This window comes from Rhineura floridana, chromosome 1, assembly GCF_030035675.1.
Source record: "Rhineura floridana isolate rRhiFlo1 chromosome 1, rRhiFlo1.hap2, whole genome shotgun sequence".
NCBI classification, from domain to species: Eukaryota; Metazoa; Chordata; class Lepidosauria; order Squamata; family Rhineuridae; genus Rhineura; species Rhineura floridana.
In genome coordinates, this window is record NC_084480.1 from 79,634,197 (window position 1) to 79,653,668 (window position 19,472).

Here is a 19,472-nt window from a genome sequence, read left to right on the forward strand (position 1 = left end):
GAGACAGGGAAACAGCACCCCTTCAGTTTATGCTGACCATATGGTCGAATAAATAATTGATTGATTGATTGATTGACCCCTTCAGTTAACATTTTAAATAGGGGGGCGCGGCAAGAAAAAAACTGAATGCAGTTAATGTGAGCGCATGTGAACACACACACACACACAAATCTGCAGTGAGGATGGACGTATATGAACCATCCAAATCAATCCCGCTGCAAAAAGCCTTTAAAGTGTGGATCCAGGGCTCCATGTAAACAGGGCCATATATGAATCCTGTGTGCAGTATACATCTCACTGAATGCTATTGGCTGGCCCTCGAGATTGGGTCTTCTTTATTTTGACCTGTTCTTGAATTTCATTGTAAATATTTCCTAATTTCCACTTCAGTAGTTGTCTCCCTGTCCTCCGACCCTCCCGAAATGCAGGATCTATTTTCTAAGTGATAATAATGACCACTCATTCCTGCATCGCTGTTGTATCGCAATATTGGCGTTCGCGCTCCAAGCCTTAATAAAGGCGTCATTCGAGAAGTTAGAGGCAGCTTTTTCTGTGGCCAGACTGCGATCTGGCAACCCCTATCGGGAAACTGCCGTAATTGAGAAATATAGCGCCAAATTTGGGTGAGAAGTTCATCCCCCCCCTCCGCGAATGCAGCCAGCACCGTCTTTTCTTTCTCTCTGACCCCGAACTAATTGGAAGAAGCTTCCGATCTTTTACGCGTAAAGGGATGCACCGAGCCACTAGATGATCTCCTACAATCAGTATCCAATGCCTTGTTCTTATCTGAGCGGGGACTGCGTGCAGGAAGCAACCAAGCCAGAAGCCCGGGAAGGAGGGACGAAAGCGACTCTTGTGAAGGAATGATCGCCACCTACTTTCTCCGCCTCCCTTAGCTCTTACGCACTTACACCTCTGGCCCATCGCAGTCACCAGAGAAAATAAACAGTCTCCTGCTGCCTTTCCAGACTCTGGGCAAAACCATCCCCTTGAAAGCGGGAGGTTCTAGAGAGAGAAAAAAATCCACCCAGAGCAGGAGAGGGGGAAGTTTACAACGGAGCCGCTCTCTTTTCTTCTTCCTTCCCCCATTCCCATCCCAACAACCTGGAAAGCGCCGCCACCGTCGAGAGGATTATAAAGGATTGTGGGGTTTAAGAGCGAGCCATGTGGCGAGGGTTTTGAGGGAAAAGCCACGCGTGCCCCTGCCGGCCGCCGCCGTGCGCTCCGTGGGGGGGTTTGCCCGCCTCCTCCCGGCCGAGCCTTGGGCGAGCGGAGCGCCCTGCATGTCTGTGTGCCTGCGCGTCTCTGTGAGGGACGGAAGCAGGCAGGCGCAGGCGCAGCGCCCGCCCGTCTCCTTGCCTGCATGCAGCCCGGGCTTTCTCGCTCAGTGCAGTTGCCGGGGAGTTGATGGCAGCGCCAGAGCGCGCCGACAGCAGAGCGCCACGGGCACCCGAGCCCAAGATGTGCAGCCAGGAAGGAGGCAGCGGCTGCAGCAGCTACAGGGGCCCGAAGAGGGACAGGCATCGTCGTCGTCCGGTGGCCAGTCAACTCTCCTGACCTGCCTGCCGTCCTCTTCCCCTCCCTACCGCTTCCTCCCCAAAGAATGTCAGCCAAGTCCAAGGGGACCACCTCCTCCTCCGCCACCTCTTCGTCGGTGTCCTCTCCAGCCGAAGGGCTGCCGGCAGCCTCCAAAGCCAAGGTGAAGGAGCAGATCAAGATCATCGTGGACGATTTGGAATTAGTCCTGGGGGACCTGAAGGACGTGGCCAAGGAACTGAAGGAGGTGAGAGAAAGAGGGTTAGAAAGAAAGAGAGAGAACACCCACCCGTCTAACCTGGGGCGGGGCGTGTTCCTGCAGGAGGAAAGGCAGAAGAGAGGCTCTGGAGGATTTTGGAGAGCCCAGTCCGCCGCTTGCGTTTTCCCCGGGCAGGACTGGCCCAACTCTTTGGGAACTGTAGAGAGGCGGCGGCAGTAGTAGTAGCAGCAGCAGGAGCCGGGCTGGACCGGACTGCGTCAGACTTGTTACACTTTCGAGTCTTGCCTGGCCACGAGCAATCAACTAGTGTCTCGCTCTTTGCGAGCGGGTGGTGGCGGCGAAACATCTCAGGCAACGGCCGCCGCCTTTAGCCTTTCAGTGGCCTTAGTAGCTGGGATCGGGGGGGGGGGCGTGCTGGCTCGGCTCGCTTCCAGAATGATGCCTCTTGATTCCAACCCTCTGGGGAGGATGTGAGTGAGATGAGGAGACGCGCAGGCTTCGAGGGTGTTTCTCCCCTCCTTTGGGATGACTAATAGTTGAGAGGACTGCCCCCCCCGCTCGGATAGAGGTGGTTTGGGACGAGAGGAAAGGGGAGGGGAAAGGGCTGGGATGCTTTGCTCAGCTGTCCCCATTTCCGCCCCCTCAGGAGTTTGGTTTGTAAGGGGGGGGAGGCAGCAGGAGGAGCTGTGACTCTCCATCTCTTCGTGTAAAGGGCTGTGTGGGCATTTCTCTCTCCTTCTTTCTCTCCCATCCCAATGTCTTGAGATCCAGATTTAGCGTTTAGTCATTGCATTAACTAAGGAGATGCTTCCTTCTCTGTCAGCAGCGACGCCACTTAACGCCTTTGTTTTTCTTCTTCTCTCTCTCCCCCCCCCCCCTCCCCGTGGTTATTTCTGATCTTTATGTGGCGGATGTTATTTTTAGGAGGTTGGGGGGAGGTGGCGGCTTTGAGCTTGTCAAACTCATTAAAGTTCCCGTGTTGAGCAAAAGGGGATATTCCTCGCTAAGAGGGGAGGGGAATGCTGACGATGTAGGCCCTGGAGGGATTCTGCTGAATTTTGACTGGAGTCTTACTGGATGCTCCTGCTTCCTTCCCAAATTCCTCTGTCTCAACACGGATGGCCTCTTCTGTGCATAAAGACTACAATGATCCTTGATTCTTAATGCCAGCAAAGCAAACATGCCCACAGGGATCTGGACACAATTCAGAGTTCCCTGTTGAACTGATGACTTTACCAATACCATGATCTAAAGTTATTTATATTCTGTACTTTCTGAAAGTGCCCAGGATGGCAATACATTTATACCTATTCTTTAAATGAGTATATAGTCTCATCTGCATTCTTTCCTTGTATTTCATCATGTAGAATGGTGGGATATTATCTTGATAGAGTTTGTAGGTGGGGTGATTCTTTTCTTTTTTTAAACTGGTTTTTAAAAGACTTGTTTTTCCTGTGATGGTTACAGGCTGTGACAGATTATGGTGTTTTTAGTTCCCTGGAAGCAGAAGAAATCTCCATATAGTTATATATTTAATCAACAGCTGTCAAAATTCAGCAGGGTACATTTTTTCCTCTTTAGACAAATTTGTACAGGATGATTTGGTATGTGGATAACTCAAAGAGAAAGGCTGTGGATAGCAGCAAGCAATTATCTCTCTTCATTTTGTTTGACATTATAAACTTAGCATTTAACATCCTAGAGTTGGTTTCTGAATCATATAGGTTTGGATGACAAAAGTGAATTCAAATATAAATCAGTTGCTGATATAACTTAAGGATTACTTGGTGCAAAGGCTACCACCCTTATTAGGAAATAAGTCCAAATCATTTGGACTTTCTTCTTAGTAAACATGTATAGGATTGGACTGTAAAGGAATTGAGTGAGGGTGGAGAATGGACCAGTTGCAACCATCAACAGACACTTCCCATATTTGGAAATATAATTGCCGGAAACATTCTGGATTTTCCTTTTCAGGCTTGAATCATACAATAAATGTTGTGCAGAATATCTTCTTATCTTCTGTAGTTTAGGAATGGATATAATATTTCCTTATCCAGTGTCAAATGTTGGCTCCTGTAGCTTAATTTGCAGACGGAATGCAATTACTGTGGGGATGCTCTGAAGTAGCAAAACATTGCGATTCAAATAACATAACTTATCTGTCCTTTTTAGAGCTTCCTCAGATCTTTATTAGTTTTTTTGTGTGCAGCACAACTGGTGCACAGATGGTGGGATTACAGACTGAGATTTAAGTCGAAAGCACGTGTGCATTGCTTGGTAATCCTTTACATTGCATTACACAAGACTCTTCTCTCTGTTTCCTAATTTCATAGATGTTTAACAATATTATTTTCCCCTTAACAGAGTTCAGAAACAAATTTTCATTTCCTGGAGAAAGTTGTATAAAAGGTTCAGAAATACATTTCTTTTATTCCAACAACCCTACTTTCACTATGTTTTATCCTTGCAAATATGCCAGTATGTGTATATTCTGCTTTCAAGTATTTGTGGGTGTTTGATATTTTTATCTGAACAGATAAACAACTTGTGGTGTGGGGGCCACATGTGCCCCTCCAACCTCACTTAATACTGTTGCCTTCTGAAGCTGCCCCATTGTTTCATCTCATCCCATCCCTTCCTTCTTGTTGATTTTCTCCTTATTTTTTCCTGGCCTTTGAAAGTGGTTTTCCTTCTCTTTCCCCTGTGAGGTTTCAGAGCAATGGAAAGGGTCAGCATTTTATTTGATAAAAATAAATTGATATAGATTGAACTGTATTGATCTGCTGATCCTTATTGGATGAATTCACAGTCTATAAATGAATTGTATAAATAAATAAAAAATTCTCTGATTCGAAAGTAACCCCATCAGATTCAGTGGAACTTTCTTCTGAGTAGACCTGCATAGGATTGGGGATTCTAATCCGAGGTAGCCATGGTGAAAATTGAAGCAGGACAATCTTTATTCTGGTTTACCTAATCCAGAACTCTTCTGTTTTGGGCTCTATCTTTTATTGGCTCTGTCCACTGCTGGCGAGTAGCTCCTGACATAGTTTTTGTGAGCGAATATGGCCCTTGGCAGAAAAAAACAGATTGCTCATCTCTGACTTATAGTAGCAATATTCTCTTTAAATTTCAAACAGGCCACAACTTTTACTGTAGTGTGTATACTTTTTTTAGGATCCAGGAATTGCTTTTTTTCTCAGACTTTCCTTGATTGCTAGAAGTGGAAGTGATCTGTCATTCATTGTGACTTGGTTTTAGGTAAGCAGACTTGTTTAGTCTTTGCCTGCATCACTGAGGAAAATAACAACAACAACAATCCATGGACTTTGCTGCTTGCTGCCAGGAGTAGTTTTCCTATAGTTGTGATGGTTTCATGGAAAAAGTGAAGCTACATGCCTGTTAGGAAAGGCTACATCTTGTAATGACAACTTATGCACTTAAAACAGCATTTTGTTTTTTAAAAAACAGTCAGTAGGAGAAGATTAAAAACACTGTTCATGAGTCCATCTCTCATGTCTTGTCGTAAGTTTTCTGAAGACAACTGAAATGTCTGACTCTTTTTTTAAAAACCTCTTGCTGCACAGGCTCATTCATTGCCTTGTTAAGCAAGACAGCAACAGATGTGTGGACTTAACTACCAGATTGTGTATTTATATATTATATTTTATTTACATTCCACTTTCCTACCTGGAAGTCAGTCAGTGTACGTAAGGTTCCCAGATGCTCTCCCACCCAAGCACCAAATTCAGACCAGCTTAGCTTCACTAAAGTACTGCATAATGTGCCTTCAGAACATGTCTCAATAGCTAGCTTTGGAAGCAAAGACATAGAAACTGCACTCTTTTTTAAAAAAAAATACTGGCCTTCTGCTTTTTTTTTTTTTAAACCAGAATATATTTGAAGATATTGGGTTGGATTCAGGGAGCCCAGTAGCAGCTGGTGGGGCGGCACATGTGGGGCCTCATTGGTCTCCTGGCTTCCCAGCACCATGGTTGCTGCCACAGACCCAGAAGGGGAGATGTGTGTGTGGGGGGGCTTCGCATACTGTGGTGGAGCCAATCCAACACTCTTGGTGCTATGCACCACACCACGCCGAGCTCTGTGTGTCTCATTCCTCTCCTTCCCCCTCTCAGTCAGTGGCAGTGACCCATGGTGTTGGGAAGCTAGGAGAGCAATGCCACTTCACCCACACTGCCCCACTGGCTGCTACTGAAGGAGCCTTCCCCCAGCAGAGTAAGTGCCTCTGGATTCATCTATTGCAAATTTAAGGATCTATATATTTGCTCTTTATAAGTATTTATTATTCAGTCAGGCAGACATCATCAGTAGGGCATGAGATGCCTGTGTCCTGAGTGCCGGCACCAGCTTTATTTTGCTTCTCTCTAATGATGGCATCTCTGCCATTTAACAGGAAGAGCAAAACACCATTGAGAAGAATCAGGAATGGCCTACACCTTGCTTTACTTCCCTTCCTCAGGGCTATAGCTCATACATGGCCACAGTGGTGATTATTCTGTATGGATTTATCTTTGCTCTTAGCTCTCAAAGATGCAGGCTGTAGTTGTGGAACCTCTTAGCACAGTGGTGTAGCAACAGTTGTGCTACAGTCACGTTCCAGCAAGGCAATGTCAGAGCACTGTTTCGAGGAGAGCTACATGTGCTGACTTGCTAGGGTTGATAGGGTATGTCCTGGGAGAGAATCTTCTGAATCTGAAGAGTAAAGCCATGGTAGAGAAGATGGAGACTCCTAATCCAGGTTGTCATCTGATTTTAGGATGGGGTGAAGATTGAATATGACACTGGCCTCATGTTCTGGCACTTTAAAAACTGATACATGTTAAGAACATTTGTACATTAAAGATATGTGCATTTTATGGATACCAAAGCCTAATCACATCATACACATGTTTTGTTTTTAACTAGGAAGTAAGTCCCTATGATTTTAATGGACTTGTTTCCATGTCTTTAGATAGTAGCTTAATGGCATTTGGCTTCTGAATCTAAACTTAAATCAACAGGAGAATGTTTAGTTGTCTTAAAAAAAAAGGTCACCTTAATTCAGGAATATACCCCCTTTTGTTGTTGGGTCGAGGTGCAGTGCAAATGGACAAATGTTCATGTTTTCCTTCAAAATAATTCCCCCCCTCAACTTTTCTTCCTAAAGAATGTGTTAGTTATTCTTTTAAAGTGGAAACATATGTCTAGCTTCACTGAACAATTTTGAAAATAACTAAATGGTACCTACCCATGAATACATACAGGAAGCATGGTTTTCTTGTTGCTTTACCACATAGCAAGTAATCCGACATCCTTTTAAAAAGGACATTTAATGCTGATGGCATATTGCACATTCATTGTAGAGGATCAGGAAGTATCACGGGCATACCCAGCAACAACAACCCTGCACATAGAAAATTAAAAGCTAGGAAAAGGGGGTCTGTAGACAAATGTATTGCCAGGAAGCAAGCATTCCACAAGAACAATGGAGGGACTGACTTGGAATCAGGACCTAGTAGATAATTAGGAAGGCAGACAATGATTTCATCTGATCGTTTTATTAGGAATTTGGAAGCTGTCATATACTGAGATTGTTGGTCCATCTAACTCTGTATTGTCAACACTCACTGACCACAGCTCTCCAGGGTTTTAGATAGGAGAGGAGTCCTTCTCAGCTCTACCTGAAGATGCCAGGGATTGAACCAGGGACCTTTTGCATGCGAAGCATATGCTCTACTGCTGAGCAGAAACAACAGAATGTTTAGTCCTCATGGTACAGACAGAAACTCACCATTTCCAGGAACCATGGCATAACTTAAATATAGTTGTTCACAAAGGAATCTTTATGTAATAACTTACTGCTACATACATGAAAAAGATGTGGTTTACAGTTACATTGAGACTGTTACTGAGGATGCAGTAAGCCCCACTGAACTCCGTGGCATTTACTTCTAAGCAATCAGTAGTGGCTGGCGGGGCTGTGTGGGTGGGATTGCATTGCCCTCCCAGCTACGTAACACTGCATGTCACTGCTGGTTAATGAGAGGGGGAGGGGCAAGGCAGTGGGGAGCTTGGTTTGAGGAAGATGCTGCGTCAGGAGCAGTGGATTATCTCCACCGCAGCGCTGCACCATGCAAAGCTTCCCTCTCGGCAACAGGCAGTGATGCGCAGTGTTGGGAAGCTGGGAGAACAGCGTAGTCTCATCTGCTCACTCCTGTCATATGCTACTGTAAGTAGTGTACAGGAATGCACTGTAAGCCAGTGGTGTGAAACCTGTGGCCCTCCAGATGTTGTTGTACTTCAATTCTCATCAGCCTTAGCCAGCATAACCAATTATTAGGGATGATGGGAATTGCAACAACATCTGGTGGCCCACAGGTTCCTTATCCCTGCTGAAAACCCTCAGGATAATCTGAGTTAGGATATAGTGTAGCAGTTTGAGAAAAGTTTAAATCTCAAAGAGGTAGCTGACAATGGTTAGGGAAATACTTATTTGTCAGTGGTGGTTTGCTCCCAGGAAAGTCATGTTCAGAGTAGATAATTCTTCTGAGAATCAAGGCCTGTTGAAAAAGATGAATCATAACTGTAGTGCCTAGAGCCAGCTGCTTATGCATGTATGGAATGTGTGGTAAAAATATGATACCTGAGAGCCAATGTGTCTAATAAGTCAGAGACTGTCATTTCCCACACATATGTAACTAATCTAGCCTTTTCCCAAACAATGTACTTTTGTATGTGAAGGACTGTGATGGAGCAGTCCATCATGTGAACTGCCCCCCTGCAGACTAGAGCATACAACTGAGGCTCAGATTTTCCAGCTTATTACCACATCAGTCCTAGATAAGAAATTGTTGTAAAAATAAAAAACCACCTTGTTGTGGAAACAACAATTGTGGGAATCTCCTGCAAGAGAAAGGAAAGTATATGATAAGATTTTAGGACCTTAACCCCTCAGTCTTCATTCTCTTCTCAGACTAACCCTACATATATGTAACTGCATTGAACTGAATAGTTATTCCACTATTTACCCCCCTCTTCCTCTTCCTCCAATTCCTCTATTTCTTCCCTATGTTGAATTTTAGATGGTAAGCTCCTTGGAGTAACAACCTGTATTTTTGTTGTTATTTTTGAAATGCTATATGTGTGGATAGCACTAAGTACATAATAATAGTTAATAGGATTTGTGTATATCTTCAAATGTGAGCAAAAGTGGTACCAAGATTAAAGAATATTATATAATTCTTGTTGGGATAGTACAGTATGTACATTCTCCTTACAGCTTTAGCTTCTTCAGGATTTGTTGTGAATTTTATTGACCTATCCTATAATATACTGTTAAGTCACTCACTTTGAGACATAATTCATGTCACTTGTCAGTCACCAGTCCACTTCAAAAATACTTGATGATATAAACTAGTTTTTCCACTCTGGTGGGCTGCATGAACAAGCATTGGGGTTATGGAGCTTTCTCTATCATGCATTTAATCTGCAATGAGATCTAGGGTTTGTGCACACCTACTTTCAAAGAAATCTAGGTTTTCCATTAGAGTGCTGAAATATGGGGTGTTCAAAGCTTAACCATCAAAGTGTTTGGTTGGTTAAGCCCCTGGTAACATCAGTGTTATATTTTGTTCGACCATTTGATCTCTGTCCCATGCTGTCTAAATTGCCAAGAGCAATGGCTTTCAAATGTTGTTGTAATGGGGCCCCCTAAGTCAGTGCTTCCAGCTGGAAATAGTTAACCTGTGGCATAGAGCAGCAGCCCCATGCAGTTATGGTCCAGGACTGTGTTGGCTGCTGCTGGCTGGGGTCACTTGGAAGTGCCACTGGTGTCACTGTGCCTCAAGCCCAGTGTATTTCTGTTGTGCTCTCATGTTTTGCATGTGGGCTGCAAGGGATGTCCAAGGCATAGAAAATGAAATATCTTACCACAGGGGTTGCGAACCTCTGACCTGTGGGCCTAATTAGTCCTGACATGGCTCCCAATTTGACCTGAAAGGCCATTTGCCTCAAACCACACCCACCCGTCCAACACCTGATGTCAAGTGTGGGCAGATGAGCTTAAATAACTTGTCCCTCTGTCACAGTTGGCTCATGGGGAGAGGTAAGGATCTGGCCCACTAGGTAGATCCAGTTCTTATCCTGACTTATTTTGTAGACCTTCATCTTACCCCAGTTTTGGTATTCAGAAGATCAACAGAAAAGACAGTGGCCATGGGGTCATTCTGGATTCCTAGTTCCTGAAGGCAGGGGAAATAGATGTGCATGCTCTGCTGCACCAGTGCATGCACAGTATCTGTGTGGGAAAGGTGGTGATGGGCCTCATCTTGCACTCCTGAGGAAGGAGTCAGTTGGTGCATTCTAATTAAGATACATCCTCAGCCTTCATGTTTCCGAACCGCATATCTTAGGTTTGGAGGTTTTGGTGCTTGACAAAATGCACAATTTCCCCATGCACATTTTTGCTACTTATGCAAATGAAATATATAGACGTCATATACTTAAGAAATATGAGCTTGTGTTTAGGGAATTAATGAATGCAGAAATTAAACAAAAATAAGATGAGCAGTGAAATCATTCAGACTTGTATCTAGTTCTTCTGACACTGTCATTTCCTGGACTTTCTTTTTTCCATCCAGAATTTTCTGAAAATGTCATGTGTATTTTAGTTTTTCATTTCATAGCACTAGAGAATTTTCTTGCATCACATGGTAAATATCTCTGTGGAAATCAAATCTCATCAGCCAGGACAAATTCTTGAAAGTTATTTATGAAATATTTGCATAACTTCTAGTAAGCTAATGAATGTGCTTTAGCTTTTTATCAAAAGGGAGCAGACATAGTAGCTGTTGCCAATATTCTGCTGAGATTGATACAAAATAGAAAATATCTATATTGTTTGGTATGCAAGAAAAATAATGGCTACTGTGCACAATTATTTTGGCTTCATGCAAGTGTTGCCTGCACTAGCAATTTGCTCAGTTGACTGCCTGCCATTAAACCTGTGGTTTTTGTGCATGAATTTTCCATTTCTGCCTCAAACTAGCTGTTTTTTTATTGATTTAGTGAATAACTTTCTGTGTCTTAAACTACTTGCTATTCCATTTCAATTTAAACAGAAAATACTGGCCCAGATTCAGAACAGGTAGTATGCTGAATCTCACATGAACATCTCACTTGTTCTTCTGTGGGATCTTTCGTCATCCAATATATTTATATGGACTAAACAAAAGAGGTTCAAATGGGCCATAATATTGGACCAAGATAAATATTAAAATTGGGTGGGAGGTAGAAAAGTAGATTCTCAGGGATGGGAAAACAATGAGAGGAAATGGGGTTCATTCTTTCTCTGCAACTGCAATTCCTGTCAGTTGATCACTGGTTGCAGTGCAGTGCCGCTTAGGGGGAGAGAACATGAAGAAGAGGGACCTAATAATCTTTTTATTTACACAGGCAGCCAGTAGTGTTCCTCATGGGGCTGAAATCACAGTTACTGGCATTTGAGAAATGATATATGAGGTCTTAGGATGGGATAATATAAATGAAGATATTGAGATTTGGATTTCTTCAGGACCTGTAATGCACACCTCCAATATGTAGTTAGCCTAACAACCCCTACATCAGGCATTGCCAACATGGCCCCCATGGACACCAGTGTGCCTGCTAGTGCCTCCTTTGGTGCCCATGAAATATCTCAGTAAATGTCCCTTCACAAATCCACAGTGCAGGAGAGACTTTGAACTTCCTGCTCAATTTCTCTTTGTACTGACCTGTCCTCTCTTACATAGAATGCGTCCCTTTAAACCTGCCCACATTGCATTGAATGCCAGGATTGTACATTTTATGTTATGCCACACTCCATGGCAGCTAATTTGTGACTGGCATCCATTACAATCTTTAAAAATTCCAAATGTGCCCACTGGCCCAGAAAGGTTGGCAGCTTCTGTCACTTCTTTGGATTTAAATTCAATTTGCCAAAAATTCTACTCCTTGCCTCCCTCTCTCCCTCCCTCCCTCCTCCCTCTAACCCTAACCTTACTCACTCCAGCAGCAGCATGCAGAACGCAGAAAAGGAGAGAAGTCTCTTTCCTCCTTTCCCATTCCCAGTATGTGGTGTGCTGTTTTGCAGTGCACCATGCACAAGTCTATCTCGGAAATGTTTTCTCAAGGACTATTCACATCCCCATTAGCAATTTGGAAAACTGCACTTCCAAGTTCTGCTTGTAACCATGGGCTGTGTAGCTGACTAGCACTGGAGAAGTGGTAAGACTTGCTCCTGCCATCATTGAAGCCACATAAGCAGGTTTGGGAAGAAAGGAGCAAGAAGGGGACTGGGAGGGGTCAAGGGTGCATGGTGGGGTCAAACATGAATGTGGCAGGGTTCATATTGATTCAGAACAAGTGGAGGCATTTCGGGGAATGGGGAATAACTCAGCATGTTTGGCTTACAAAAGGCAAGTTTCTTTCTCTCCTCCCCATCACTTGATGGGGAGGAGAGAAATAAACACTTTGCCAGCTCTTGGCTTGATGCTTCCCATTCTGCTGAACATAGGGGTGGTGATACACCTTGTACTGTGGCTTTCAAGTGCCCAACAGCCTGCTGAATGTAGAGCACTTGGGAACTTGCATAAGGGATTTTGACAGGTAGGAGGGACAACCCATATGTCAATCATGTGATATCATATTGACATAATGTGATTGACAGGTGGGTTGTCCCACCCACTTGTCAAAGTTGGCCCATGGGGTGGAACCAGATAAAGATCTGGAACCAAATAGTTCCTAACCCTTGCCCTACTAATTTAGTAGATCTAATTTAGCATGTTTGTTTTACTTGTATTTAATAACCAAACTTAAAACTTAGAAACTGCCAAGCTTTCCTAATATTTCTTTTCCATCAGCATCCATTAATTGTTACTAATGAATTTATGAAATGGAAAATTTTCTACAGAAAAAAAACCTTGGAAAACATTCTACCTCACATCACTGCAAATCTTGCAACAGGTACTCCAATGTATGTAAACTAAGAGCAGAACCCAGATGTTATAGCACCAAGTTGACACTTAATCCAGACAAGTTGGAGGTACTGTCCATTGAGAGGTTGATGGTCCTGGATTAGGTATTCAGCCTATTCTGGATGGGATCGTATTTCCCTTAAAGCAACAAGTTCACAGATTGGGAGTATTTCTGCATCCAGATCTACACCCGGATGCTTGGGCGATGATAGTGATTGGAGTATCTTTTGCCAGTTCTGCAGCACATGCCATTTGCACCCTTCCCCAGAGAAATAGGACCTTGGCTTGGCCATTCATGCTCTTGTAACCTTCTGGTTACATTACTGTGTGATATCTGGGGCTTCTCTTAATTACAGTCCAGAAGCCTCAATTGGTTTAATGGTGAACCCTTGGTCCTCCAATCAGCCCAAGTAAGCACATTAACATACTGTTTTAGTTTTAGTCCACACTTTATACTTGAAATTATGTTGTTTTAATTACATTGTTAGTCATCTTGATATGTTTGGTTGAAAGGTGGGATAGAAATAAATAATATGTTCAGGAAATGAATGGTCTGACAACTTATGTATTGTATATTTACATGCTTTTTTCTAATACTGTCTTTTAAAAAGTAATTCTGGGTCACTGTATTTATAGTAGCCATATTTCTTTATTTATAGCTCCTTTGAAACTGTGGCTCCAGTTGAAACTGAATGAGGCAAGATGCACAGACAGAGTATATTTGGCATCGCAGTCCTATATTGTGTCTTTCAAGTGGATCCAGTGATGATTGGATGTTAATTCCAATAAGGAATCTGTCATTAGTCTAGCTGTTTAAAACCCAAGAGTGAATTTTGCATGTTTGAACATAGCCCAACCAAGCTCTTGTGTTATGTTCTAAAGTCCATCAAATCAATTACATGTAAAGTTTCCTAGTGGGCTCTTGACTCTTTGTGACCTTTATCTGATCTCTTTGTTCTTTGAAGCACGTCTCACTCTTCCATTTGGCAGTATTGAGATTACCCTTCTACTCTGCATGCTTACTGCTTATTAAGCCGTCATTTTTTTCCTGTTCCATATGCTAAGAATATTTTTTGACAGACACCCTTGTGTTATGGCACCTGAGAAGCAAATGCTTCCTGGGTTTTGCTGAGATTCACACATCATGAAATCTGTTCTGGCCTCCCTTTGGACATTTAGGGCCGGCTTCACTGTATGTGGAAGTAGGCTAAGAATACAGTAGTGTGAAATTCTTTCAGATGTGTAGCAATATTAACAAAGAGCAAAGATCATGAGCAGCCTCTAACCTCCTCATTCATAGTTTATGATGATCATGAATGCATTTGTTTCTAAAGTGAAGCTGAGTGAAATCATTTTGCCCCTTCTGTGCACCAATCTGCAAGGGCTTTTAGTTCCAGTATCAATCTATGTTGAAACAAAAGACCAGCATATATCTTTGGTGCGGACCATGAGCATTATGTAACCTGACAGAATGGTGCATACTGCCACCTTAGTGTCAGCTATTTTATTTTATAAACATTTGTGTCAGTTGCAGTCAACCCTTTTGTGCAACTATAAAGTACTTCAAAGTGTAGTATATTGTGAGCTAATTAGAGCATATATAAATTCTGGTTTTCAAACAAAGTAATACTGCCATAGCAAGACATCCTTCTGAGCTGAAATGTGCTGTATTCATGCAGTCTGGCAGCTGTCAGTGGTGAACCAAACAAACAATAGCAAAGTATAGGTATGACAGTATTCCCTCCCTTGGAATGCTGCCTACATTATAAACCCTACTGGTGAATCATGTGTTCATGCACTTGCCAGGAAACTGGATTGAAGGCCAGAGCCATCTCGTATCACAAATATACTTAGAATCTTATGATAATGGATTTTTTTTTATATACACAGCAGAGAAAGCTGTGGTTTATAATGTTTTACATGTGCAGGCACGGATGATAAATTGATTAGTCGCTTGCTGCTGCTACTTGTTTTTGGCATACCTGAATGAAGAGTTTTCTTGTTGTATGTCTATGCAAAACTCAGCAAATAATAAAATTAATCTTTAAGGGCGAAATGGTATTTATACAAAGATTTCTGTTCCACTTTTATAGTGCTCATGCACCACTCATTTATTTATGTCACTTATACCCTGCCTTTTTTTTCATCATAGAAACCCAAGGCAGCCTACATATGGTTCCCAGGTGGTCTCCCATCTAGGCACTGACCACACCTGACCCTGCTTACCTTCAGCAGGGTGCTAGCCTCATGTGCCTTCAGACCATAGCCTGTATAATTAGTGTGTGTGTCTATTTAACCGCCTATTTCACTGTTACACGTTCACATCATTGGTATGCTGATGTTTGAAATATATAGCTTTTTAACAACATCAACAGATATTTTTCAATCCAGAGTACTCTTTTGTACAGATGGCTAAGTTATCGTAAGTATTCTAAAGTGAGAGCTGTTACCTGGATGCTGTTTATACTGTTTGTTCTGTCATATATGTGCTGATTGGCACCAGTGACATGAGAAGTAGATCTGGGAGGTGTGAAAGAGTCAATTTCACTCATCTCTGCAGAACCTAGGCCTATGTAGGGATGGAAGGTTCTGTCAATTTCAGTTCTCTCAGTTTCTAATTTTTCCAGTCTTAAATCCAGTTCTCCACATTTCTGCAGCAATTTGCATTTTTTAAAAAAAAATTGTCATGAAGATTCTTCAGCATTTTAGTGCAAATTTATCCTAACAAACACATTTGTGTATGCAGTTTGGAGAAATGTATATTGTTTTTGCAATTTCTCCTAAAATAATTCATTTTCGTATGTTATTTTCACTAATGTATTCATTTTTATGCAGACTTTCCCCTAATATATGCATTTTTGTGAACATTGGTTGGAGAACTGCATGACAAAATTCGGATAAGTGCAAATTTCAATAGATTGTTAAGTTTTATATTGTTTTGGAAAGTGCAAATTTCATAGATCCGGCTTTAAATGCAAACTGAATTGAATATCTCCACCATCCCTAGGCCTATGTAATAATGATGGTTAGAATGATCATTATCTCATTATGGATCGTCTAGCCATGTTAGGGCTTAGCCCACACTCTGTTTCAAATTTGCCTTGTAACTTTGTGAAGTTATCCCTCCCCCAACTTTATGAATGATAACACAAATTTCCACTTAATGGACTTATACTCTGAGAGTTCTGTGTTTTAGGCAGAGCTTGGAAGATTACTTTTAAAAAGTAATAAATCACAGTTACAATTACATGGCCCAAAAAGTAGTAATTACCATTACGATTACAATTGCTCTGAAAGTAACTGATTACTTTTTCTCAAAAGGAGCCACTATAATTACATTTCAGTTACTGAAACGCCTACAAGGTGCTGGCCTTGGGTGCTGCACATTGAAGTAGCCTAAAACAACATTAAAAATAAACACACACATACAGATGAAGTAGAATAATTCTTTTAATCTGTAAGATAGCAATGGTGGTCTCTCCGCTGGTAAGGGAGGTGGGGAGGGAGGCAGAGGCCACTACCCATATCTTTGCACGTCAAACCAAGTGCACCCCCCCTCAGCCAGCTAGTATAATCTCTCTCACTTAACCACCTTCTGGACTTTGCCCTGCCACCAACTAAGGGACACTCACCCGAGCAAACATTTTCCCCTGAGATGCAAAAAAGTTAAAATACTGCAAAAGCAGCACAGTAGCCAAAGAGGGTGGTGGAGGCTACTTTGTGTGCCAAGTGCACGCGCGCGCACACACACACACACACACACACACACACACACACATGTTGTCATCTTTCACCTCCACAAGTTCTTTATCTCCATTCTGCTGCTGCCTCCTTCTCCTTTATCCATGTTTTTGCCCTCTGGCTCATTTTTCCCTCCACTCCATTCACCACTACCATCCATTTAGTTAAACAGTTGTTTTCTTCACTCCACCCTGTCTCACTTTCCACCTCCTCCCTTGTTGCCTCCTACCCACCCATAGAGCATGAGGGAAGAGCGACACTGCACAGAAACCCAGTTTGAGGCACATGATTTTCATCCACAGATCAGAGGAGCAGAAGACTTCCCCTGCTTCCCCCCTCCCAGTAATGCCCAAAAGTAATGCTGGAAACATTAGTTACTCCTCAAAAGTAGTAAAATTACTCCTGTTACTTACAATCAAAATGTAAAGGAATTACCCACTCATCCTCAAAAAAGGAATGAATTACAAGTAATTCGTTACTTATAATGAATTACAAGTAATTCGTTACTTATAATGAATTACAAGTAATTCGTTACTTATAATGAATTACTTCCAAGCTTTGTTTTAGGTACCACCCAGATATAATATTACCACCACAGGGTAATTACACTGCAATAATGTCAGTCAAACTCTCAAGACTAAAGTCATTATGATAGATTTAGATAGTACATTGTAATCCTGAATTTGCTCAATCATACACATTTTTAACTTTATTAAACATTGTTTCTTTGATGGATTCAGCAAAAATGAAATGCTTTTGTCCTATGCATGCTATCTTGATTATGACGATATATCTAAGATGACTCTTACATAAATGATGAGGTGCCAACATTAAATCTTTTATCAACCTATTGGGTTGGGTTTCATAATAGTTTATTTACCAATTATGAGATATTTCCCAGCACAGTTAGTTGGAGAAAGGCACATTTGAAGGGTGATGGGGAAGGAAATTCCAGACAATTGATTGTGCTCCAAAGGATAGAGTTTATCGAGAGACAATAACAGACCAATGGACCCATTGGGAGAGAGGCTGCCAAGAACCTTCTCTCCCCAAGATATGCCAAGCAAAGCATTATAAAGGGATTACACGTCATACGTATGTCATAACCACAAAGCAGAGGAAAGATCCATATTTAGCATTATCTTACATTTTCTGGGTGGTCACCTTATACATTTTTTGCCCTGCCCCTCCATGTGCCAGGTTGGTATCATCTTATCTCCATATCGGGCAGTTCAGATTTTCAGTCTTTTTACGCTAAAAACCCCTCTTAATGGGATGTTTACTTCTTCAGTTTAAACTGACACTTTATGTGAAATATCTCTCTTGACCACAACTTCCTCTTTTCCCATAACTTAGTACATAGCCAAGCTGCTTTCGTTTTTGCTCTATGCATTTAATAGGACAGGTCCTTGGATTAATAAGAGACAAAGCAAAGGGGCTTTTAGGGACTTACTGGAACTGATGAGTTATAACTTGGCTCTCAGTGGTCTCCCAGATGAAAGCTTGCAGGTTCTCTATAGATACAGTCTAACACAGAGTTAGGCATGTTTAAGCCCACTGATTTTCAGTACACTTAGCATGCCTAACTTTGTTGGATCATGGCCACATATTTTTCGCTCAGCCTAGTCTTGAGAGTTCAAGAGTAAAAAGTGAGAAGACATAGACTTGTAGGGATGTGGAACATTTTCGTAGGAAATATATAGCAGCTCTGAAATAGTGAAACTTTCCAACCTGATTGGCTTTTTTGCATGATCTGAGGATTTCACAGAATCTTACATATGATATTTTGGAAATGGTGTATGATCTGATCTTTTAATCCAAGCTGTAAACTCTCAACATTTTGCAGTTACCGTGGGTCTGCTAATGAGATAAACTGTCAATGTGTGTATCTGCAAGACAATAATTGTCAACTTTTGGCAGTTGCATAGCTGCTTATTAATTTTAATATAACCTAGCGAACAGGGTCTTCTACTCAGTATTTATGAATAATTGTTACTGATTTTTCTCAAAACCTTGTTTAAGTATTTTTGTTCAACTGCCAGTGAAATTGTTGAGCACTAGAAGGGAAATTTTACAAATAAATAGTATGGAAATTATGAAACAAGTTGGCCACTCTTACCACAGGTTTTGAATAATTGTTGACAATAGAAGTATCCTATTCTATTGTTGAACAAACATACCAGTGTTACAAATTATGGTATTAGTAATAATAATCAACAGGGATTACCGTACAAATTTTCTTCCAGTTTAATCTTGTTAATATGTACAAAATGCTCCCAAGTGAGATATTTGTTTCTTCTTTATATTCTTCTTGTGGTTTACATTGATATACTTTTGGAGAAAAAGAGAGATTTCAATACATGACCAAATCACAAAGATAATATAACAATTTGCTGTTTTGCAGCATTAGCATTAATAGTAGTTCATGGGTTGTAGTGATATTGGCTATTTTGATCCTTATTAATTATTGATCATTCTTTAAGACCTTTTTTTTTGGTAGACAGCCTATGTAACCGTTTAATTTTTTTGATCAGCTAGTCATTGTAATGATTTTTAAACTGTTTTTATGGTGTTTTATATTTTATTGTATGTATTGTAGTATACCACCATGTTATATTGTATCAACTGGCAGTATATAAATAAATAAATAGTATTATCAAAATATTTTAAAAGTCAGATCTTTCTAATAACAGGGAGTTCTGCTTAAACACTGTTCTAAGACTGAAGAATGCTTTTGTATATATTAGTTGGCTGGATCCAGATTTAGCGATGCTTAGGGTAGACCAGTTGAAATCAATGGGACTTAATTAGTTATTACTAAATTGTCCCATTGATTTCATCAGTTTAGTCTAATTTTGACTGAACTGAATCTGGATGGAACCAACTCATTGTGTGGTATTCAGTGCTAGTGCTACTCATAGTAGATCCACTGAAGTTAATAGACATTACTAACAGGTTCA

General features: G+C 41.5%; 1 protein-coding gene across 1 annotated transcript in view; it reads left to right on the forward strand.

Annotated features, from left to right (window-relative positions):
* The first annotated feature begins 798 nt into the window (after positions 1-798).
* PRR16 (proline rich 16) overlaps positions 799-19,472 on the forward strand; it is a 108,331-nt gene continuing 89,657 nt past the window's right edge. Inside the window, exon 1 of the mRNA XM_061624743.1 lies at positions 799-1,783. Within this exon, the coding sequence (XP_061480727.1) occupies positions 1,604-1,783 (180 nt within the window). The 5' untranslated portion in view covers positions 799-1,603. The remainder of the gene's footprint in view (positions 1,784-19,472) is intronic.